This window comes from Meriones unguiculatus, chromosome X (assembly GCF_030254825.1).
Source record: "Meriones unguiculatus strain TT.TT164.6M chromosome X, Bangor_MerUng_6.1, whole genome shotgun sequence".
Taxonomy (NCBI): domain Eukaryota; kingdom Metazoa; phylum Chordata; class Mammalia; order Rodentia; family Muridae; genus Meriones; species Meriones unguiculatus.
Genome location: NC_083369.1, coordinates 97,340,394 through 97,364,416, shown reverse-complemented (window position 1 = coordinate 97,364,416; position 24,023 = coordinate 97,340,394). Strand labels below are relative to the sequence as shown.

General features: G+C 41.6%; 1 protein-coding gene and 1 pseudogene across 1 annotated transcript; both read right to left on the bottom strand.

Moving 5' to 3' along the window:
• Positions 1–5,569: 5,569 nt before the first annotated feature.
• LOC132649891 (endogenous retrovirus group K member 10 Gag polyprotein-like) lies at positions 5,570–7,231 on the bottom strand. Its single transcript, XM_060374670.1, has one exon. The coding sequence runs from the start codon at positions 7,229–7,231 to the stop codon at positions 5,570–5,572; it is 1,662 nt and encodes a 553-aa protein (XP_060230653.1).
• A 3,634-nt stretch (positions 7,232–10,865) lies between these two features.
• Positions 10,866–18,776, bottom strand: LOC110542772 (uncharacterized protein C2orf78 homolog; annotated as a pseudogene).
• Between the last annotated feature and the right edge of the window lie 5,247 nt (positions 18,777–24,023).

Genomic DNA, 24,023 nt, shown 5'->3' with positions numbered 1-24,023 from the left:
CAGAGGCTGAGAAGCAGGGGCAGAGAGCCAGGAGCAGAGAGGAGGACTCAGAGAGTCAGACATACAGAGGCAAAGGCAGAGAGGTAGAGGCAGGGAGGCAGGAGCAAAGAGGGAGAGTCAGACAGGCAGTGGCAGGACCCAGAGGCAGTGAGGCAGAGAGGCAGGAACAGAGAAGCAGAGGCAGAGTCATGGGCAGAGAGGCCGGGGCAGAAAGGCAGCTTCAAAGAGGAAGAGGTAGAGAGACAGGAGAAGGGAGGCAGGAGCATAGAGGCAGGACAGAGTGTATAATGTAAAGAGGCAGGGGCAGAGAAGCAGGGGTAGAGAGTCAAGTACAGAGGGGCAGATGCAGAGGCAGAGGGCTAGTTGTAGAAAGACAAAGTCACATGGGCAGAGGCAGCAAACGTGATGCATTTACGCAGAGGCAGAGAGGAATGGACAGGGGGGTATTTGCAGAGAGGCAGGAGCAGAGAAGCAGAGGCAGAGAGGCAGGGCCAGAGAGGCCGAGGGAAAGAGGTAGAGGCAGAGAAGCAGAGACAGAGAATCAAAGGCAGAGATGCAGAGAAACAGTGGCAGAGAGCTAGGAGCAGAGAGGAGGAATCAGAGCAGCAGACATACAGAGGCAAAGGCAGAGAGAGGTAGGAGCAGAGAGACAGAGGCAGGGAGGCAGGAGCAGAGAAGCAGAGGGAGAGAGGCTGCATCAGAGAGGCCCAGTCAGACAGGCAGTGGCTGAGAGTCAGGGGTAGAGAGGCAGGGGAAGAGGCAGAGAGGCAGTAGTAGTGAGTCAGGAGCAGAGATGCAGGGACAGAGTGGCATGGGTAGAGAGGCAAGAGCAGAGAGGCAGAGGCAGACATGTAGAGAAGCAGAGACAGAGAGGTAGGGGTAGAGAGGCAGGGGCAGAGAGGTATAGACAGAGAGGCAGAGGCAGACAGGCAGAGAAGAATTAGCAGACTCATCTTCAGGTTGGAGACAATAACCCAATAAAATCCCAATGCCATTCCTCCCAGAAGTAGAAAAGCCATCTTTTTTAAAGAATTCACTTTACAGCCCAATCATAGCACACTCCATCCTTTCCTCCTGGTGCCATCCTCCCTCCCTCTGCCTCCTTCCCACTCTTATACTCCTCATATAAGAGAAGACTTCCCCACAGAAACAATTCACAGCAGTTACATCAAGTCATATATGGACTAAGCATATTCTCTTCCCCTGTAGGCTGTAAAGACAACCCCATAGGGAGGCAGTGATCAAAAACCAGGCAACAGAGTTTATGTCAGAGACAGCTCCCACTTCCCTTACTAGGTGACCCACATGAAGACCAAGCTGCCCATGAGCTACATAGGTGTTTGGGGCTTAGATACAGTCTATGCATAGTTCTAGTTTGGTGCTTCTGTCTCTACAACCCTCCTGGGACCTTAGTTGGCTCTGTTGGTATTCTTGTACAGTTCTTGTCCCCTCCCTTCAATCCTTTCCCTGAACTTCCATAAGACTACCTGCATTTCACCCAGTGATTGGATATGAGTCTCAGCATTTGTTTTGATCTGCTGCTGAGCGAAGATTTTCAGGGAACAGCTATGCTATGCTCCTGTCTGCAAGCATAGCTGAGTATCATTAATAGTGCCAGGAGTTGGCTCTCTCCTATGGGATGGGTCTCAGGTTAGTCCAGGCACTGGTTGGACATCTCCTTCACATCTCCTCTTTTTTTATTCCTGCACATCTTGTAGGCAGGGAATTAAAGGGATCCTTTCCAACACAGAGAACAGTTACTTCAGGGAATGTGACTTGGATACCGCTTGAGAGAGGGCTGGGAGATAAAGAGAACAAGGCGACACAAAGAAGGACACCAAGTCATTCATTGATCAAGGTGCCGATTTATTGAAGGGAGAGCCAGCTATATAAAAGCAGGAGAAAACAAGGAACTTTCTTTATTGTAACATCCATATGCGTCAGCTGGCAGCTTCTCCGAGGATTCACTCAAGGTTGCACGGAACCAGCTATCTGGCTTCCAGGATAGCTCAAGGTTGCACGGGATCAGTTATCTGGTCTCTAGGGTAGAGCGAAGCTTGCTTAATCTTGTTCCCAGGAACAGCCCGGAGCTCATCTATCTTGTTCCCAAGAACAGAGCTCCCTCATGCAAAGCTTGCCAAGGTCAGTCTTTCAGAGGCTGACTGACTGCCAAAGTCAGAAGGCAGAATTTTATTTACCAGAGACCACTACTCAAGCTCAGCACCAAATACGCACTCCATTTTGGCTAATACGAATCCACTCTGGCTGCCACAATTCCTCCCTTTCGAATTAAAACAAAAGGACCGTGCCTGTCTTAGGTGGGGGTGATTCCCAATAAATACCTTACCCGTCATGGGAGAATCCCGCTTATAGGGGGATTTCCGTGTCTTAGGTTGGTAAATATCCGATCACCCAGAACCCGTCATTGACTAACCGGCCCATCACACAGGAAAGGAGAGGTTAAAGCTGATGTTTGAGCTGGGCAAGCCAAACCCCCATCTGGGGCGAGGGATTTACAGCATGCCGCTGTTCGATGGCCAAAAGGACTTTGTGCGTGGTATCATTAAATCTAACCTGGCGCTGTTGAGCTGAGTGGACACGTCTGGCAATTATAAAGATGAATAGTACCAAACCAGCAAAACATACATAAATGAAAATCCAGGATGGATCAAGAAGCTTCTTAAAACGTTCCCAGATGTGTGTCAGGAAAGAAGACTCTATATTCAGTGGCTCCACAACAATTTCCTGTAACTTAATAAGACCATTAGCAAGTTGAGCAGATAAATGTACATACTCTGAATCCCATTGGCCTTTAATAAGAGCAGAAAGTTGTTGTCTAGCTAAAGACATGTTAGTAATAGGGAAAGGGGTAAGACAGAACTTACCATAATGAGGATCACAGGAATATTTAGACATGCTTTTTACTACTTCAATTTCTTCAGACAACAAATCTATTTGTTGTTGCAAAACCAAAATGGCTTGATGAAAATTATTATTAAGAAGCAATTGAGTTTGATAAGCAGTAGCTATGGTATTAACCAGCTGATCTAATGCTTTAGCAGTACTAGTATTCTGAGAAAGAGCCACTGCTGCCTAACTCCTCCTGCGAGGGCGGCTATAATAGCTGCTGTAATAGCTGTAGTAATGCCAAAATCTCTTTTAAATCTAGTAACAGTCATAAATCCAACTTTATGATAATGATCTGGGAAACAACTGGTACCCACAGGATAGCAGGTGTTCTAACAATTCCTGCAAAAGGAAAAGTAATATTCCAACAGGAGGAAATTCTGCAATAGCCTATAGAACAATTAATTTCTGCAGATACCAATGGACTATTAACTAGTAAGAAGAAAAAAAGGTGGCTTTAAACAAACTTTAGCAGGAGAAAGAGTAAGATTAACTTTTGGAGTTGCTGATAAAGATTTTTACCTACAGCTTTACCATCAGAAAAAATAGAGCAAGCATTTTTTAAAGGTTTATTTTTAACTATGGTAGGAAAAACAACACTATGTAAAGTAAAAAAATGAATAATTTTATTAGAAGGGCAATGATTATCTAGTTGTCCTGTAAATCCAGCCAAAGAAAGCAACTATTTATCTGAATTGGTGTATAATCAATCAATCTGAGCTTTACTATATGGTATGATAATCTTGGAAGGCTCAATTTCAAAGTAAGTCTTTGCCTTGGTGCGTCCCACCATAATGACTTGGGCAATAGCCTCATAATATGGCAAAATTACTTTATTGGGACTAGGTGACAAGTGGATCCACAATAGAGGATTAGATTGCCATAACAATCCAGTAGGAGTTGACTGTGTTTGAAATACAAGTGATAGGAGAGGAGTGTCTGGATCCCAATATGTCATAAATTGATCTTTTAAAGCCTTTTTTTTTTTCTAACAATAATGCATCTCGAGCCTCTGGAGTTAATACTCGGGGGGATGTAGGAGCTGTATCCCCTTTAAGAATATTGAATAATGGCATAAGTTGTCCAGTAGTTAATTTTAGATATGGCCTAAGCCAATTTCTACCTCCCAATAATTTTTGAAAGGTCATTAAGGGTCAATAAATTATCTTTTCTAATTTGTACTTTCTGATGTTTAATAGCTAGAGAAAATAAATTAAAGCCTAAATAACTATACGGATCTCTAGTTTGTACCTTCTCTGGAGCAATTTTTAATCCTGCTTGAGATAAAGCCTCAAACAAATCTGTATAACAAGCCATAACATCTTGAGCTATAGGAGAGGCTAATAAAATATCATCCATATAATGAATAATATAAATAGAAAGCCATTTTTTTTTTCTGTACTGGACTAATAGCATTAGCTACAAATTGTTGACATAAAGTAGGACTATTTGCCATGCCCTGTGGCAACGCTCTCCAATGATAACGTTTTATAGGTTTCTTGAAGTTAATAGAAGGGAGACTAAAAGCAAATCTATGTCAATCCTTAGGATGCAAAGGAATGGAAAAAAAAAGCAATCTTTTAAATCTAAAATAATTTTGTGGAATCCCACTAGGTGATGGGAGTCCTGGTTGCAATGCTCCCATAATTATCACAGTCTCATTTACCTTTTTCAAATCTTGTAATTATCTAAATTTGCCAGTTTTCTTTTTAATTACAAAAATGGGCATGTTCCACGGTGAATTATAGGGAACTATATGCCCTGCCTGGAGCTGTTCTTTAACCAAATCATGAGCAGCCTGCAATTTTTCAGTTGTAAGGGGCCACTGGTCAACCCATACAGGATCATCAGTGATCCAATAGATCTTTTCCGCATGGGCAGCAGGCTCTACAGTGGCCCCTACTAAAAAGCCCCTAGGCCTTTTCTTTTATTATTTCTGTAATAGTAATTGGTGAAGGAATACCTTGAGAATCTTCTCCCATTCCTTGTCCAGGGAGATGTCCTTGATTAAGCATGTGTAATGTAACAGCGTCACTAGGTAAACACATCATAACTCCCATCTGTGATAATACATCTCTACCTCATAAATTAACAGGGAGGCCAGGAATAATGAAAGGCCTAATATATCCCGAATTGCCTTCTGCATCATGCCAAAAAAGCAACTCTGCACTTTGTTTTGTATTTTGAGAATGCCCAATCTCCTGCAGATGAGTAAGTGTAGGTTCTTTTGACCAAGAAGCAGGCCATGCCTCCTGAGCTATGATGGATACATCTGTTCCAGTATCCAATAGCCCATTAAATCTCTTTTCTTTAATCTACAAATCTAATTTTGGTCTATCCTTAGAAAATTGCTGAACCCAATAGGCTCCAGTCGATCCAAAACCCTTAGAACCTCTCTCAGGCTTAGCAACAGCAGTCTTCAGGGGCACTGTAGGAATCAACAATAGCTGAGCAATTGTCATATGTGCAGGAATGACTAAAATTCCATTAGGAGAAGCATCCATAATTCTAATTTCTCCTTGATAATCAGAGTCTATAAATCCTGGATGAATTTGTAGCCCTTTAACTGTAGCGCTGATTCATCCAATAATAAGTCCTAATAAATTTTTGGGTAGGGGTCCACATATTACAGTAGGAAGAGTCTGGACTTCCATTTTAGGTGTTAATACTGTGTAGGTGGTGGAACTGAGGTCCAATCCTGCACTTCCTGGGGTTGCTCTGATAAGGGAAGAAAGGGGTTTGAGGTGGTCTGAGGTACAAATTTCATTGCCCCATATACCTCATGCTGAGAGTTGGCGGCCCGAGGCTGACCCCATTTCCCGTTTCCCTGATTCTGTGTTTGGTCATTTTGTCTTGGGGCTTGGATGGGTTGTCCATCCTTGTCAAATTTAGATTTACATTTATTGGCCCAATGTTTTCCTCGCTTGCATCTAGGACAAATACCTGGAGATCTAGGTTGAGACTGCATAGGACAATTTCGTTTAATATGTCCAGTCTGTCCACAATTAAAACAACCTCCTCTTTGCTTATTTCTTTGCATAAACGTTTCCTGAACCGTGACACCTTTTAAAGCAGCAGCCATAGCAAATCCTTGTTGATAAGCAGGACCAATGTCAGCACATAAACAAATATACCCAGACAGGTCAGTTTTGGTTCTATAGGGCCGAATGGCAGCTTTACAAGCTGAATTGGCATTTTCAAAAGCCAGTTGTTGCACAAACTGAATTCCGCCTTCTGGATCTCCAAAAATCCTACCTGCAGCTTTTAACAATCTGTCCACAAACTCCTGAAAAGGTTCATCGGATTCCTGTTTAATACTGGCTAATGCTGAACTCATTTTTCCTTTGGAGGGTAATTTTTGCCAGGCACGACGGGCCGCAGCTGTAATTTGAGTATAGACAGCAGGAGGGTAATTAATTTGATTATAATTTCCTTCATATTGTCCCTCTCCTAATAACATATCTTGATTCCAGGCAGGATTTCCAGATTGAACATTAAGTGTGGCAGTCCTGCGAGAAAATTCCCTAAAATCTGCTGACCATAGCAAATAGTCTCCTCCAGACAGTACTGCACGTGCAACAGTCTTCCAGTCTAAGGGAGTCAAGTTATTATCTGCTATGGTTTCAAAAAGAGCCACAGTAAAGGGAGCTGTGGTTCCATATTGTGAAACTGCTGTCTTTAATTCTTTAAGCTGTTTAAGTTCAATACTAACATGTTGTCTAATTCTATTACCTTGTGGATTCATAACCTCTACCACTGGATATGCCATTGGAAACTCAGAAAAATCTTCCCCTTTTCTTTTTGCGCTGTCTATAACCTGTTCTATAGGTGACATAAAATCATATCTCTTTTTAGTTTGTTTAAGTGGAACCAACTCCTTGTAAGAGGGTGGGCCTTTGGCTTTAGGAAGAGGCCAGTCAGGATTAGGATATTTAGCAATCTCTTCCTCTAAGTCAGCCTCATCTTCTGTATCTAAATCTTCTTCCTCACTAGTATTATCCTCCTGAATTTTTTGTAATGCTTTCTGGGCTGACCCATAAAAGTTTTTCTTTTTTCTCATTTGAGGCTCCTTTTCCTTTTTAGTCTCAGTCAGATCCACCCAATCATCTGGATCAGAAGATCCCTGAGACATTCTTTCATCCTCAGGTTGGGACATTTTTTCTTCCCTAACTTCTTGCAAGTGGGCTCTAACTGAGTCCATAGACTCCTTAGTATCTGCATCTGATTTTTCTGCCTTAAGAGCCTCATTTATTAAAGCCCACAATGCAAAAGTTGTAGCTCCAGCCTCTTGTCCTCTTAACCTTGTTCCAACTCGGTCCCACATAGCTAAATTTAAACTTCCACTTTCTGGAAACCAGGGACAAAAATAATCGACCTGATCCAAAAAGTTTTGCAAAATTTTTGTTTTAAAATGTACTCCACGTGTCTTAAGAACCTGTTTTAGGGATCTGATGAATCCCATCCTACTAGTTCCTTGTCCCATAACGGCCACCCGACTCTTACTGTAGTCAGTTGATTTGTGCTCACTCCTGTGGTCCATATAACTTGCCTCAGCTGATCCTTCGTCTCAGGTCCCAGGGTTTCGGCACCACCTGTGGCTGCCCGCAGCCACACTTGGATACTGCTTGAGAGAGGGCTGGGAGATAGAGAGAACAAGGCGACACAAAGAAGGACACCAAGTCATTGATCAAGGTGCCGATTTATTGAAGGGAGAGCCAGCTATATAAAAGCAGGAGAAAACAAGGAACTTTCTTTATTGTAACATCCATATGCGTCAGCTGGCAGCTTCTCCGAGGATTCACTCAAGGTTGCACGGAACCAGCTATCTGGCTCCCAGGATAGCTCAAGGTTACATGGGACCAGCTATCTGGCTCCCAGGGTAGTGCAGAGCCTGCTTAATCTTGTTCCCAGGAACTGTGCGCAGCTTGTCTATCTTGTTCCCAGGAACAGAACTCCCTAATGCAAAGCTTGCCAAGGTCAGTCTTTCAGAGGCTGACTAACTGCCAAAGTCAGAAGGCAGAATTTTATTTACCAGAGACCACTACTCAAGCTCAGCACCAAATACGCACTCCATTTTGGCTAATACCAATCCACTCTGGCTGCCACAAGGGAATGACATAGAGGATGGGAACACATCTTTGCTATTGTGTCTGCAGACAGAGGATTAATATCTAGATCATTTGCAATAAGATAAAATATAAAAATCATAGGAAATACGGCAACTCAGTTTGTTGAGGGCAAATAAGAGGACAGCCCTCAAAGATTTAATACAAAAGGAGTATGAATACATAAAAATGTTCAGAATCAGGAGTCAATAAAATGCACCGTGAAAGTCCAGGAGATGTCATCCCAGTTCAATCAATCAGAAAAGACATTATAAGCATCGATAAGACCATGCATAGGAAAAAATAATGCTTTACACTGGTGGTGTAGATGTGAAGTACTCCAGCATGTTTGAATGTTAGTATGGGTTGTCCTCCAAAAGCCAAAACCTGGCCTACAACCTGGTGCAAGTACACCATTCCAAATAACTCAATATATTTAGAGAGACACTTGTCCTTCAGTGTTGACTTGCAGCACTGTCTGTAGTACATTAGGGCACCAAGTTTGGTGTCTCAGAATTGTCATGGGTTGATGAAAATGTGATATGTATAGAGAGGGAAGTGTTTTCAGCAACAAAGAAAAATGAAGTTATGCTTTTTACAGGAATCTGCACTGAAATCAGTCCTGGTGGGATGGCTCAGCAGATAACGCGTGTTGTTCTTGCAGACTTCACAGGCTGATTTCCTAGCACCCTCATGGTGTCTTTCAACCTTTCTTAATCTCAGGTGGATTCTTCTTACTCTTGGTCTTGGACTCTTCTGACTTGACTCTACTCCTTGACTTCTTAGGCTCCTTTGTTTTCTTGGAGTTGTTTTCTCTGCTCCACTTGGTCTTATCTTGCTCCTGTCCTCTACCTCTGCTGGGCCTGGGGGCAGCATTCTGAGCTTTGCCCTCCAAGTGCCTGGCAATGTTGTCACTAGCCCGGTCATTGGCTTCAGCACTGTTCACAGCTCCCTCTCCCTCAACTAGGTCCCTGCACTGGATTTTGGCCTCAGGAGCTCCATCTAGCAGCTTGGGGTCTTCATGGTCTTTATTTTCCCACGGGTCAGATGGTTCACTAATAACTGTTGAGATGTCCTAGATCTGATCCCTCTGGATAACTGTGGATAGTTTAGATTTGGTTGCTGCAGCATCTGAAGATTGTTCTAGGTCTGTGAAGGAGTAGAATAGTTGTGGACGGTGAATGTCTCCCACTAGTGAATTGGTGTCTCCAATGTAGATGGTGGACATCATCAAATGTTCCAATGACCCTTGCTGTACCAGACCAAAGCTGCTATATCCCATGCTGGCAATGTGAGAAGCAGGATTCTGCCTTAGCCTCCCACCAACAGCACAGTGTGGAGGCAGGTGCATATCAGGATGTGCCAAAGGGACGATTGGTGTGTTTTGGTTTTCATTTGTGCCCTCATAGGCATGGAGGAGCATTGAAAGGTCAGCTTCAGTTTCATCAAAGTTTCTGTTATTTCCTTGTTCTAGGATTGGAGCTGGAGGGAAGACCAGGATGGGGGCTGTTAAGGACCTGCCCCCATCAACAAGTGATGTTGTCATTTCAGTAACCTGGTTGCAGGTGTTGTGTATTTTTGGAGTCTGCAGGAGAATTACTGTCTGGTCTGAAAGTGGCAATGCCAGGGATGCCTCCATTTACACCACTGAAAAAGAATCAAGGAAGAAGTCAGTGCCTGGTCAGTAAGATGCCTGCTCAACCTTTCATACCACCACAGCATTTAGGCGCTTGCAGCTGTGGTACTGTGAAGGCATTCCTACGAGCTCCTAGAGAGCACCTCTGTCCACAGACAGGTAGTAACTGCTGTTTCTAGTTTCCATGCCATGTCATGTTTTCTCACATGTGTTTGTGTCCTTTGTGTTTGTTGGTGTGTGCATAGCCACAGTGGGTAGGTTACAGAATTCCTTTGATGTGTCCTCCTTACTTGCCTTCACCTTTGTCTTTGATACAGTGACTCTCATTTCCTTGTAACTTTGCTATTAAGCAGGTTGTTTGGCCCATAATATTCTAGAACTTACCTGATTGCCAACTTCTTTCATTTAATGTCATTGTTCAGATGCCTCTAGAACTCTGGATTTTTATGTGGGTTTTGGTGTGCAAACTCAATTGGGCACTGCTGTGAGGCAAGCATTTCAAGAACCAAGGCTTTCCTCCAGGCCCGTGTTACAAAAACATTTTATAAGTGACATCAGAACTGATTTAAGAAATTGAAATCTTTGCGTTTGGGTGTGACTCAGTATTAGAGATCGTGTCTTCATGATCTTATAATCTTAGCTGTGGATTACTTCTGAAGTACCACAAAAAAAGAAAAAAGAAGCAGCAGCTTTGGCCAACTTATCAGTTGTACATGGGCTGTACCTAACTTGTCTACAATTTTAGGTATAAGAGAATACCATGAAAAGTGCTTGGGATCTCAGAGGAGTACTTCCTCCATGAAAGATTTGAGTTGCACTGCTCTGAAGGATTTCAACTCCTGAAAAATATAGTGTTACCAAAACAAACAAACAAACAAACAAACAAACAAATCCTTAGTATTTTCTTAGCCCAGAACAATAGATGAGGAAGGAGATGATTGCAATTTGTTGGTGCATGGATTGCTTCACTTTGATAGTGACACGTGTGACTATGGTATGCTCTGTGGTCATCACTTGATGCAGGATGGATGCCACATACTATGGCTCTGCATTCTCTCTCATTATGGAGTCTGATGACAGGGATGGGAAGCCAGAGCTGGAATAACCTGCCAGGACTCACATTCTCTCTCTGTGGGGAGTGTCTACTACTTTAAGGTAGATCTGAGTCTCCTTGGAGTTCTGATCCCACTCCTTCCCCTCCTGGTTCTTTACTCACCTTAAATACTGGTGCCTGGCCTTGCTTGGTCAGATGTGGAATAAGAGAGGGCAGAGGTGAAGGGTGGGGTTTGGACATTCGTTGGCTGAATCTCCTGTAGCACCATGGCCATCTCTGGTTGCAGAGCAGATGCCTGACTCCCAGGGTAGGACATGGAGCTGTAGGCATGCAGGCCCCGCCTGAGTTCTCCAGGTATCTGAAGGCCCAGATTGTTGTGACCATAGTAATAGACCTGTCTGCTCTCCTGGTAAGAAGGTTCCAGGCTGTATCTTTGATTTGGCACCTGCAGTGTTGTGGCATGGACAAAGCTGTCAGACAGGGTTGGATAGAAAGAGACTATGGCATTGGGATCTAAAGTGTTATCATGCACAACTGTCACAGAGGTGAGGTTACTGTGGTGTCCTGGTGAATGATAGTCATAGGGAAATCCTGAAGCACAGATGCCCTCCCATCTGTGCTTCCTGTGAGATCCCACCTAAGAGAACCTGGATAGAAAAGTTCTGAGATGGGCATCAGGCCCTGGTCAGTCAGCAATGTCAGCATGGTTGTGCCAGGATGTTGGCAAATGTAGGCACCATCCATGAGAGGCTGGAGAAAAGTAGTGGAGGCTGATGGCATGTGCCATGCTGAACTCCCAGCCAGAGTGAAGACCATGGAGAAGTTGCACACCCTTCCTGCTGAGGGTGAGAAGTTGTTCACCATAGGCAGAGAGGGCTGAAGGGTGCTTGCAGCCACAAAGAAAGGGGCACTTTCTGTAGGAAGCAAGAAGACAGTGGGAAGATGATGAGATTGATGTTTTCTATCTTCCTGTGGGGAGTAGTGCTATTTCCAGTTTGTACTGGATGGGAAAGTCTAAGACCAGTGTCCCCTCAAACATCCCAATTGCAAGTGTTTAAATGGATTCTTGGTTCTGCATAGGATGACGCTTATTTGATGACTGGTCTGTTCTTCTGTGTTGGCATGAAATTCCCAGTTGATTTGGTTCAACCTGTGCTCCAATATAGAGACTTTACTATGTTGCCTTGCTTTGTCTTGCTCTTTTTCTAATTTTATACATTCATTTATTTATTTTACGTTCTGATTGTAACCCCTCCTCCTCCTCCTCCCAGTCCTACCTTGCTCCCTCTTTCACCTTCCCTCCTCCACTGTTCCTCATAGTAGACCCTCCACACCATTCCACTCCAGTTCATCAAGTCACATAAGGTCTGACCATGTTCTCTTCCTTTGTGGCCTGGTGAGGCAGTCCCACCAAGTGGCGGTGATAAAAAATCAGGCAACATGGTACATGGGAGAGAAAGCCCCCCTCCCCTTACTAAGGAATACACATGAAGCCCCCTTTGTGTAGGGAGGCCAGGTTCAGTCTATGCATGGTTCTTGGTTGGTGTTTCAATCTCCATAAGCCCCTCTGGACCTCAGTTAGTTGCTTCAGTTTTTCTGCTTGTGGCACTATCACCTCCAGGCCCTTCTACTCTTCCTTCAACTCTACCACAATACTCCTGTGCCCTGCCCAATGTTTGCCTATGAGTGTTTGCATCTGTTTTGATATGCTGTTCTATGGAGTCTCTTAGAGGACACCACAGCTATGCTAGGCTCCTGTCTGTGAGCATAGCAGAATACTGTTGATACTGTCAGGGGTTGGCTCTCTCCCACGGAATTGACTCAGGTTGGGCCAGGAATTGGTTGGGCATTCCCTCAATCTCTGCTCCATCTTTTCCTCTGCATATCATTTGTCTTGCTTCTAAACCTTGAGAGTAAACTGTCTGTATGAAGTCACTTTCTTATTATGAACCAAACTGAAATGTGATACAGAACTCTATAGCATCCCTAGTAGTCTAAGGATTTCAATGTATATTAAATATAAGGAAAGATACGATGAAAACAAACATTTTAAAGTTTTTTTTTTCCTTATCTGACATGGTTGGGTCAGGGTAGGTGGGAAAAACAGTAATCCAAATTACAGTGGAGCAGGATAAATGGTAGTTCTTGACCGGTCTACTGACCAAATTAAGCCCTGCATCCAGTATCAGACAGAGCCCACTGGTCACTGGTCATCCAATTTGTTAACAATTTTTTAACTCCATGGAAACCCCAAGTGTCTGAAACCAGATGCTGATAGGATGAGAGGGAGAATGATGTCATAAATCAGGCAGTAGGTGACGAGAATGTAAGATTCTGAGCTAAAAGACAGGATTGGGGTGGAGAAGATGCCAAGAGACCAACATCAGCCAGGAAGGCCAAGGTGTGAGCTGGCACGGCAGTCCTTTTCCTATGACTTTTAGCCTAGGATATCATGCCAGTACTTCTTAAAAGGCTCATTGACAAAGCTTTTTTTCATACATATGTTGTGTCACATTCCAAGAAAAAGATATATCCCATATGCACATACTCACTGTACATACAGACAGTATCCTTGGGCAGAAAGAAGAGGGACATGTAGGTTGAGTCAACTCAGTTGAGAAACCATGTCAATTGATCTGAGCTGTCAGCAACTGTCCATGATCAAAGGAAGAGATCAAATGGCTCCATTGTGACTGTGGGTTGAAGAGCAAGGTTGAGTGCATTGAATGGATCTTGTAGGGGATGATGAGCTCCAAGACTGTTTTTCCTTTGGGTTTCATGTCCAGGATTCCTTTCTTCAGATGTGCTACTTATGTTGGACTCACATTTGTCTTTTCTGCTTTTCAACCCTCCTTTGTAGGCTTTGATGCTTGGAGCAGTTTGTACACACATCCTTACACTCATGGGTGATATCATTGTGAAGTTCCAGAAGTGGCCTTCTGTTCATCATGCAAATGCTTGTAAAGGTGGATTCTGTATTTAGAAACAACAGAAGAGCTGAAGTTAAGGCTGCAAGCATTCCCTGGTTCACTCCTTTCTTTTTGTTGTCTTGCCCATACTCTGTGAATTCTATATGCTTTCTTTCTTCTTTTGTATTCCTGAGATAGGTTTTTTTTTTTTTTTCCATAGCACATGTTGTTCCAGAGCTCATTGTGGGTTTCCCTCTGGATTCAGACACCCTGACATTTGTTTTGACTTTGCCTCTTTGGTGGTAGGTAGCATCATGTTTATGAGACACTTAGCCTGTCTGCCTCCTCTCTTTGTCCATAAATGAACTTCAGCAGTTACTGTAGCTTCTTTCTCCTTGCAACAGCATTTGTAGAATATTGGGCTTCTAGCATTATCTGCCATGTGTGGGTCTGAGACTAGGCTAAATAGAAAGTAGAACACCTGGAGAAAAAAAGAAGGCATTTGTATGGACAGGGTGCTGGGTTTACATGGAAAAAATGTGTGTTTATTTTGGTTTTTATGTGGAAAAAAGATCAACCTATCCCTCATCTAAGTCTGTCTTCACAGACAGAAGTTTGGGATTTTGTAGAAATATAGGAGAATCTTGGGTCTTTTGTCATTTTGGTTTGTGTTGTATCTACCCTTTCTGTCACTCACTCGTAGTTTCATAGACTATGGATTATGGCATGGGTTTAGTATGCATTCATATACATTTCTTATTCTAGCTGCACATAAAGCACTAACTAAGATGAGAATGTCTAGTGGTCTTTATCACAAATGACACTAGAACCACTGGTTGGCTGTCCTTCAACCATCTAACCATGTTGGGTTAGAGCTTTTACTCAGGAACTTTCACATTGAGCTAATGTTGTAGCAAGCAGCTGCATGTCCAGATCAGTAGAATTGTCCCACCATGAAGATCACTTAAGGTTGTGTGGTGCTGGACAAAAATCTGCAGTAAGAATGTCCTATTATATATAACACATAAGGAGGCCTTGTTAGGGACAGGATTAAAAGACATGGTTAGGGACAGACACGCATAACAATACACCTTCTGGTTACTATTTAAGAAAGAAATTGACTGACAGCCACCACATGTTTTTTTAGTGATATTTGGAAGTTTTTAAATCAAGCATTCATAAATGGCATAAATGAAACAATTGGACAAGTGAGAGAAAAATAAGTTTTTGCCATGTTGTATTCAGTAATGCCCTGAAAATAAGCCAGGTTACCTTGGTTCATTTGAAAAAGTATACTGGGGTTGGAGATTCCTCACCCATCCTTTTCTCTCTCAGTGGTCAGGCCTGGGAAAGAGAGGAAACTGGGGCAGCTCTCCTGGAGCTTGTTAGAGGTCTGCATAGATCGACAAGGGCATCCAGACTTTGGCCATATTCTTGTCACTGTGAAGATGTTGGGTTGATTTTATCAGACCCATTAAGGGGTTCTAGGACACACACAAGATCCATGAGAGTCTGAAAACTAGGAGTTAAAGAGGCATGTGGTATTTGATCCTGAGTACAAAGACCTTAATTCTTCCTATGCATTCTTCTGTTCTGAATCATATTTTTGTGAGGTATCAGAAGCTACAAGTGAAAGGAACTTTTCATGCCATATCTTGTATCTTGTAAGCCTTTTCCAGGAAAATCTGCTTAGTGTGTGACTCCGGAGGAAACATGAGTCCTGGTTGAATGGACAGTGGTAGTCATTTATAGACCCTTGTCATCCTATGTATAAAAGGTTTTGTTTCCTGGATGGTATCATTGTACCGTCCAAGTGCCTGATAGATATGGGACAGCATCTCCATGAAGAGTTAAAGTAAAAGAATTTGAACAATGGTCTCCCATATGGTGGAAAAAGACACTGCCAGAATCCATATGCCAGTTAAATACAGTGTTCTAGAGCTTGGCTCTTAGGAGATCTTGGCCAATAAGGTCTTTGAGATCTCCCCAACTCTAGAGACTATTTTGATCCTGTTGTTAGTTATGAGAATGAAATAGAAGATAGTCCCCCTGATTGAATTTCAGATATCAAGATAGTAGACTTGGGTTGAGCTAGAATCTTTCTATCTACTAGCTGGCTTTCATAGACTAAGAAGTTGTTTTTTTTTTTTTTCTGTCATATTGTGGCAGATTGCTCACAAACTGTCCTAGAAGATTGTGGGCTCTTTTTCTCACACTATTAAAATTTGAAACAAGATCTATACACTGGTACAATGAAGACACAATTTTTAGGTGTATAACCAAAAACTTTACAGTTCCAGTTGAGGAAGAGATTCACAGGAGAGAATTCATATCTCATACTGTGACCCAGAACCAAGCCACCTGACTGTGAAAGTCATAGATCCCAGTGGGAAGACAACTGCTCTTGTTTTGTGAAATGAAATGTATAGGTCTTGACATTTTTCTTCTAAACATTTGTGCTTGTGCCCATAGATTAGTACAGTTGTGTATGCTGCTATAACTGATAGAGTCTACCTCCTTGCTGGACATCACCTTCCATTTGTTTTTCTTTGCTGATGGAGACAGTTGTAATTGCTTAGGATACTGAGACTCTGTGGATGTTGTGGTGACATACTCAGAAATGATCATGTATAACTCTGTCCCTCCAAGGCTCAGGGATTATCCTATAAGCTGGAGTGCAAGAGAATGTGAAGGCTGGAGCAAAGGAATAGGATAGTGTAGCGTGGCTTTTTATTCCACAACAAAACCACCATCCCGTTTTGATATTTTAACAGTGATTACCTTGGAGGAATGGAGAATGTAGGAGGTAATTGAACAGATCTGTATAGTGATAGCTATGTGTATGGCAGTGGAGCTGAGCTGTTCACAGTAGAAGGACTCAGGGATAGTTTTGATAACATTACTTCTTTTTGAAGACAATGGTGGTACACGATCTTTCTTTATGTCATATATTCTAGAGAATATAAGAAGTGGAACATTCCACCATACCACAAGGACCCTTGGTCCACTATGTTCATGGCAGCTTTATTCAAAACAGTCAGAAACTGGAAACACATTAGCGTTCTCTCAACCACAGAATGGATTAAAAAAAAAAAGTGGTATATATACCACAGTGGAACACTACTTATCTATTAAAAACAAAGACATCATAAAATTTGTGGGCTAATGGATAAAACTAGGAAACATCAGCCTGTGTGAGGAAAGCCCAACTCAGAAAGACAGGCATGGTATGTATTCAGTTATAAGTGGATATTAACTATAAAGTAGATTATAGGACAGCCATCCTACAATCCACAGACCCAAAGAAGCTAAGTAACAAGGAAGTATGCTAAATAACAAGAGAAGATGCTTGAATGTCACTCAGCAGGGGAAATAATGTAGACATGTGAAGTGTATATTAGGAGTGAATGGTGCAAGATGGGATGGGGAGGGGTCAGGAGTGAGGGTCAGGTGTGGAAAAGGGGGACTGTGAGATAGAATGGAAATCGCTGGGGGGCATATCTCTGGGTTAGAGAAGGCCCCTTGTGAGTCTATGGGTGGTGACTTTAGCTGAAACTCCTAGCAGAAGAGGATTTGGAGCCTGAAGTGGCCACCATATGGGACTTTCAGTGGAGGAAGGGGCAAACCAACCCACACCCAAAACCTTTGACCCAGCCAACGAATGACTGATCTAACTTGAGTCGCATGCCATGAGAGAGAGCTCACCACTGACACCACTGATAATATTGTGTTATACTTGGAGCATGGAGGTTGGCATTAAAGTCATCTGAGTGACCTCACCTAGCAGATGATGAAAACAAATGCAGAGACCCACAGCCAAACAGAGGTTGGGGAATTTTATGGAAGAGGGAAAGGAAGGGTGAAAGAGTCAGAGAGGTCAAAGACACCACAAGAAAACCAAAATCAACTAATCTAGCTCATAAGGGCTCAAAGATACTGAAAAACAAAGCAGAGAGTATCTGTGGGACACATCTACACACACACACACACACACACATGCACACACACACACACCTAACTGATGTACAGGTTAAACCTCATGTGGAACCTCTAATAGCAAGATCAGGAGCTTTCTATGACTCTGTTGCTTGCCATTGGATACCTTTCCCCTAACTTGACTGCTTTGTCTACCTTCAATAGAAGAAGTCCTACTTGATATGCCAAGGAGGGCTGATACCCATGGGACGTCACACATTCTCTGAGAACAAAGGGAGAGGCATAACAGGAAGGGAGGAGAGGAAATAAGGAGGGACTGACAGGAGAGGACAGAGGGAAAATTCTTACCAGGCCATAAAATCAATTAGTTAATTAATTAAAAAAGAAAAGAAAAACAAATAGGTCATTAACTGAAAGTAGGGTGCATCCAAGTATAGCTTCATTAAGGGATCACTTATAAGGTAGTGGTGGAAATATGAAGTATTCTGCCCTCTTTATATTTTAGTATGCCATGTCCTAAAATACCAAAACCAAGTCTACTGTAAGTCTCATCCATACTGTTCCAAGGGATCAAAAGTGATTTTCACATCGTTGTAGATTGCAGTACTGTCAGCAATATAAAGCCAGATCTTATTGTCCAACAAGACAGGAATGGACAAGGAAAATATGCTGTCTACTCACAGTGAAACTATTTTTTGCTAAATAGAAACAGAAAACTAGAATAGCCAATTCTACCTCTCAGCGTATTTTCTCTGACTGGAAAACGTTTGGTGCTTTTTGCTGCAATATAGGGACATCTTGTGGCCTTCCTCATTTTGTTTTGTGTTATGCCTCTCCTTTCTTCACTCATTAGAAGGTTCATAGACTGTGGATCATAGTCTGGTTTCTCTATGCATTTATATATGTTTCTTATTCTATGTGCCCCACAAAGCACTATCCTGACGACGATGTCAATTATTACTTACTTTAAAATAACAATTGAGCAAGTGATCTTGTTCTCTGTTACTTAAGACGATATAGCTTTACCAGGGAATTTGTGTACATTACACAAATGTTCAAACATGTAGTTTTGATGTCAACTTGAACAGAAATGCCTTTCCATGGAAATAGTTCAATGCTGAGTAGTGATGGACACACCATTGCTGTGCCAATATCAGTACTCACAGGACACCTGGAATGCCTTTGTTCGTCAGGCCACCAAATTCTTTCAGGGCTGAACACTCATCCATTTTTGGTGTCTGCTGTATTGTTCATTTTTCAAAAACTGTGATGCTTTTGTTGAGACCCAGAAGGAGAAAGTGGTTTTGGGAACACCTTGTCACTGTCAGTGTAGATGCAAGAGGAATACATTAAAAAAAAAAAAAAAGGATGTCCTACCCTTCCATGTTTGTGTGGACTTCAAGATTATATGATGAGGAGGCTGAGCAAACATGCACAGACACAAACAAACAGAATAAAAGAGATAGAATTGAGACTCTCAGGCTTTGAAGATATGATAGAACAAATAGATACATTGGTCAAAGAAAATGTATAATCTAAAATATTCCTGACATAAAACATCCAGGAAATTTGGGACAGTACAAACAGATCAAACCTAAGAATAATAGGAATAGAATAAGAAGAAAAATCCCAGATCAAAGCCCCAAAAATATTTTAACAAAATAATTGAAGAAAAGTTTCCTAACCTAAAGAAGACCACGACTATAAAAGTACAAGAAACATACAGAACACCAAAACGATTGGACCAGAACTGAAAATCCCAGCACCACATAAAAATCAAAACAATAAACACAGAGAAGAAAGAATATTAAAGGCTGCAAAGGAAAAAAGGCCAAATAACATATGAAGGCAGACCGATTAGAGTTACAACTGACTTCTCTGAACATGGTTGAGCAAATGTCCTTGTTCTATACTTGAGCATATTTTGGATGTATGCTAGGAGTGGTACAGCTGGAAGTTGAGGTAGCACTATTAATAATTTTCTGAGAAAGCATTAGATTGATTTCCAAAACAGTTGTAGAAATTTACATTCCCATCAGCAATGGAGGAGGATTCCCCTTTCTCCACATCCTCTCCAGCAAGTTTTGTCACTAGAGTTTTTGATCTTAGCCATTCTGATGGGTGCAAGGTGAAATCTCAGGGTTGTTTTGATTTGCATTTCCCTGATGGCTAAGGATGTTGAACATTTCTTTAAATGTTTCTCTGCCATTCGATATTCCTCTAGTGAGAATTCTGTTTACCTCTGTACCCATTTTTTTAATTTAACTTTTATTAATTACACTTTATTCATTTTGTATCCCCCCATAAGTCCCTCCCTCCTCCCCTCCTGGTCCCACCCTCCCCCCCTTTCTTCATGCATGCCCCTCCCCAACTCCACTGATAGGGGAGGTCCTTCTCTCCTTCTTTCTGATCTTAGTCTATCAGTTCTCATCAGAAGAGGCTGCATTGTCAGGGTTCTAGGTTCTCTACATGAATAGTCCTTGGTTGGAGTATGAGTCTCTGGGAAGTTCCCTGTGTTCAAATTTTCTTGTTCTGTTGCTCTCCTTGTGGAGTTCCTGTCCTCTCCAGCTCTTACTATTTCCCACTTCTTACATAAAATTCCATTCACTCTGCTCATCAGTTGGCCATCAGGCTCAGCATCTGCTTTCACAGTCTGCATGGCAAAGGCTCTCAGAGGCCCTCTGTGGCAGGTTCCAAGGTTGTTTCCTGTTTTCTTCTTCTTCTTCTGATGTCCATCCTCTTTGATTTCAGGATAGGGACTGAACACTTTAGTAAGGGTCTTCTCTTTTGCTTAGTATGTTTAGATGTACAGATTTTAGTGGGTTTATTCTATGTTGTATGTTTACATGAGTGAGTATATACCGTGTGTGTCTTTTTGCTTCAGGGACAACTCACTCAGAATGATCCTTTCCAGGTCCTACCATTTACCTGCAAATTTCATGATTTCCTTATTTTTCATTGCTGAGTAATACTCCATTGTATAGATGTACCACAGTTTCTGCATTCATTCTTCAGTTGAGGGGCATCTGGGCTGTTTCCAGCTTCTGGCTATTACAAATAAAGCTGCTACAAACATGTTTGAGCAAATGTCCTTTTTGTGTACTTGAGCCTCTTTTGGGTATATGCCTAGGAGTGGTATGGCTGGATCTTGAGGAAGCACTATTCCTAGTTGTCTGAGAAAGCGCCAGATTGATTTCCAGAGTGGTTGTACAAGTTTACATTCCCACCAGCAGTGGAGAAGGGTTCCCCTTTCTCCACAACCTCTCCAGCATGTGTTGTCACTTGAGTTTTTGATCTTGGCCATTCTGATGGGTGTAAGCTGAAATCTCAGGGTTGTTTTGATTTGCATTTTCCTAATGGCTAATGAGGTCGAGCATTTCTTTAAGTGCTTCTCTGCCATTTGATATTCCTCTACAGAGAATTCTCTGTTTAGCTCTGTTCCCCATTTTTTAAGTGGATTACTTGGTTTGCTGCTTTTCAGCTTCTTTAGTTCTTTATATATACTGGATATGAGTCCTCTGTCAGATAAAGGGTTGGTGATGATTCTTTCCAATCTGTAGGCAGTTGCTTTGTTTTTATGACTGTGTCCTTTACTTTACAGAAGCTTTTCAATTTCATGAGGTCCCATTTATTGATTGTTGCTCTTAGAGCCTGTGCTGTTGGTGTTCTGTTCAGGAAGTTTTCTCTTGTACCAATGAGTTCTAGGGTATTCCCCACTTTTTTTCTAGCCAATTTAATGTATCTGGTTTTATGTTGAGGTCTTTGATCCACTTGGACTTCAGTTTTGTGCAGGGTGATAAGTATGGATCTATTTTTATTTTTCTACATGTAGACATCCAGTCGGACCAGCATCATTTGTTGAAGATGCTATCTTTTTTCCATTGTATGGTTTTGGCATCTTTGTCAAAAATCAGGTGTCCAAAAGTGTGTGGGTTTATTTCTGGGTCTTCTGTTCCGTTCCATTGATCCACCATTCTGTTTCTATGCCAGTACCATGCAGTTTTTAAAACTGTTGCTCTATAGTACAGCTTGACATCAGGGATGGAGATACCTCCAGAAGATCTTTTATTGTAGAGGACTGTTTTAGCAATTCTTGGTTTCTTGTTATTCCATATGAAGTTGAGAATTTTTCTTTCCAGGTCTGTAAAGAATTGTGTTGGCAATTTGATGGGAATTGCATTAAATCTGTAGATTGCTTTTGCTAAGATGGCCATTTTTACTATGTTAATCCTGCCAAGCCATGAGCATGGGAGATCTTTCCATCTTCTGATATCTTCTTCTAATTCTTTCTTCAGAGACTTGAAATTTTTTTCATACAAGTCTTTGACTTGCTTGGTTAGGGTTACACCAAGTTACTTTATGTCATTCGTGGCTATTGTGAAGGGTGTTGTTTCTCTAATTTCTTTCTCAGCCCTTTTGTCTTTTGTATACAGGAGTGCTACTGATTTTTTTGAGTTAATTTTGTATCCGGCCACTTTGCTGAAGGTGTTTATCAGCTGGAGGAGTTCCTTGGTAGAGTTTTTGGGGTCACTCACGTATACTATCATATCATCTGCAAATAGTGATAATTTGACTTCTTCCTTTCCAATTTGTATCCCCTTGATCTCCTTCAACTGTCTTATTGCTCTATCAAGGACTTCCAGAACTATGTTGAAGAGATATGGGGAGAGTGGGCAGCCTTGTCTTGTCCCTGGTTTTGGTGGGATTGCTTTAAGTTTCTCTCCATTCAGTTTGATTTTGGCTATAGACTTACTGTATATCGCCTTTACTATGTTTAGATATGTGCCTTGTATCCCTGATCTCTCCAATACTTTAAACATGAATGGATGTTGGATTTTGTCAAATGCTTTTTCAGCATCTAGGGAAATTATCATGTGGTTTTTTTCTTTCAGTTTGTTAAAATGGTTGATCACATTGATGGATTTCCGTATATTGAACCACCCCTGCATACCTGGGATGAAGCCTACTTGGTCATAGTGGATCATATCTTTGATGTGTTCTTGTATTAGGTTTGCGAGTATTTTGTTAAGTATTTTTGCATCAATGTTCATAAAGGAGATTGGCCTGAAATTCTCTTTCTTTGTTGAGTCTTTGTGAGTTTTAGGTACCAAGGTGACTGTGGCTTCATAGAATGAATTTGGTAATGTTCCTTCTGTTTCGATTTTGTGGAATAGTTTGAAAAGAATTGGAGTTAGCTCTTCTTTGAAGGTCTGGTAGAAATCTGCGCTGAAGCCATCTGGTCCTGGTCTTTTTTTTTTTTTTTTTTTTTTTTTTTTTTGGATGGGAGGCTTTTGATGACTGCTTCTATTTCCCTGGGGGATATAGGACTATTTAATTGATTTACCTGGTCCTGATTTACCTGGCAAGTCAAATCGATCAAGAAAATTGTCCATTTCATTTAGATTTTCAAATTTTGTGGCATATAGACTTTTGAAGCAAGTCCTAATGATTGTTTGGATTTCCTCAGTGTCTGTAGTTATGTCCCCCTTTTCATTTCTGATTTTGTTGATTTGGGTGGTGTCTCTCTGCCTTTTAGTTAGCTTGGCTAAGTGTTTGTCAATCTTGTTGATTTTCTCAAAGAACCAGTTCTTGGTTTCGTTGATTCTTTGAATTGTTTTATTTGTTTCTAATTGATTGATTTCAGCCCTGAGTTTGATTATTTCCAGCCGTCTACTCCTTTTTGGTGTGTCTGCTTCTTCTTTTTGTAGGGTTTTTAAGTGGGCCATTAAGTTGCTTGAATGAGCTGTCTTGAATTTCTTTTTGAAAGCACTTAGTGCTATGAACTTTCCTCTTAGCACTGCTTTCATTGTGTCCCACAAGTTTGGGTATGTTGTATCTTCATTTTCATTGAGTTCTAGGAAGACTTTAATTTCTTTCTTTATTTCTTCCCTGACCCAGCTGTCATTTAGTAACAGGTTGATCAGTTTCCATGTGTGTGTAGGGTTTTTGCTATTTCTGTTGTTGTTGAAGTCCAACTTTATTCCATGGTGATCAGACAAGATACAAGGGATTATTTCAATCTTCTTGTATCTGTTGAGGCTTGCTTTGTGACCACCTATATGGTCTATTTTGGAGAAGATTCCATGAGGTGCTGAGAAGAAGGTAAATTCTTTTGTGTTTGGGGTAAGGTTCTCTAAATGCCTGTGAGGTCCATTTGATTCATAACCTCTGTTAGAGATATTGTTTCTTTCTTTAATTTCTGTTTAGTTGACCTGTCCTTTGTTGAGAGTGGGGTGTTGAAGTCTCCACTATTAGTGTGTGGGGATCTATATGTGGTTTAAATTTTATCAATGTTTCTTTTACAAATGTGAGTGCTCTTGTATTTGGGACATAGATGTTCAGGATTGTGATGTCTTCTTGGTGGAATTTATGAATTGTCCTTCCCCATCTCTTTTTATTAATTTTGGTTGAAAGTCTATTTTATCAGATATTAGAATGGCTACTCCTGCTTGTTTCTTGGGTCAATTTGCTTGGAA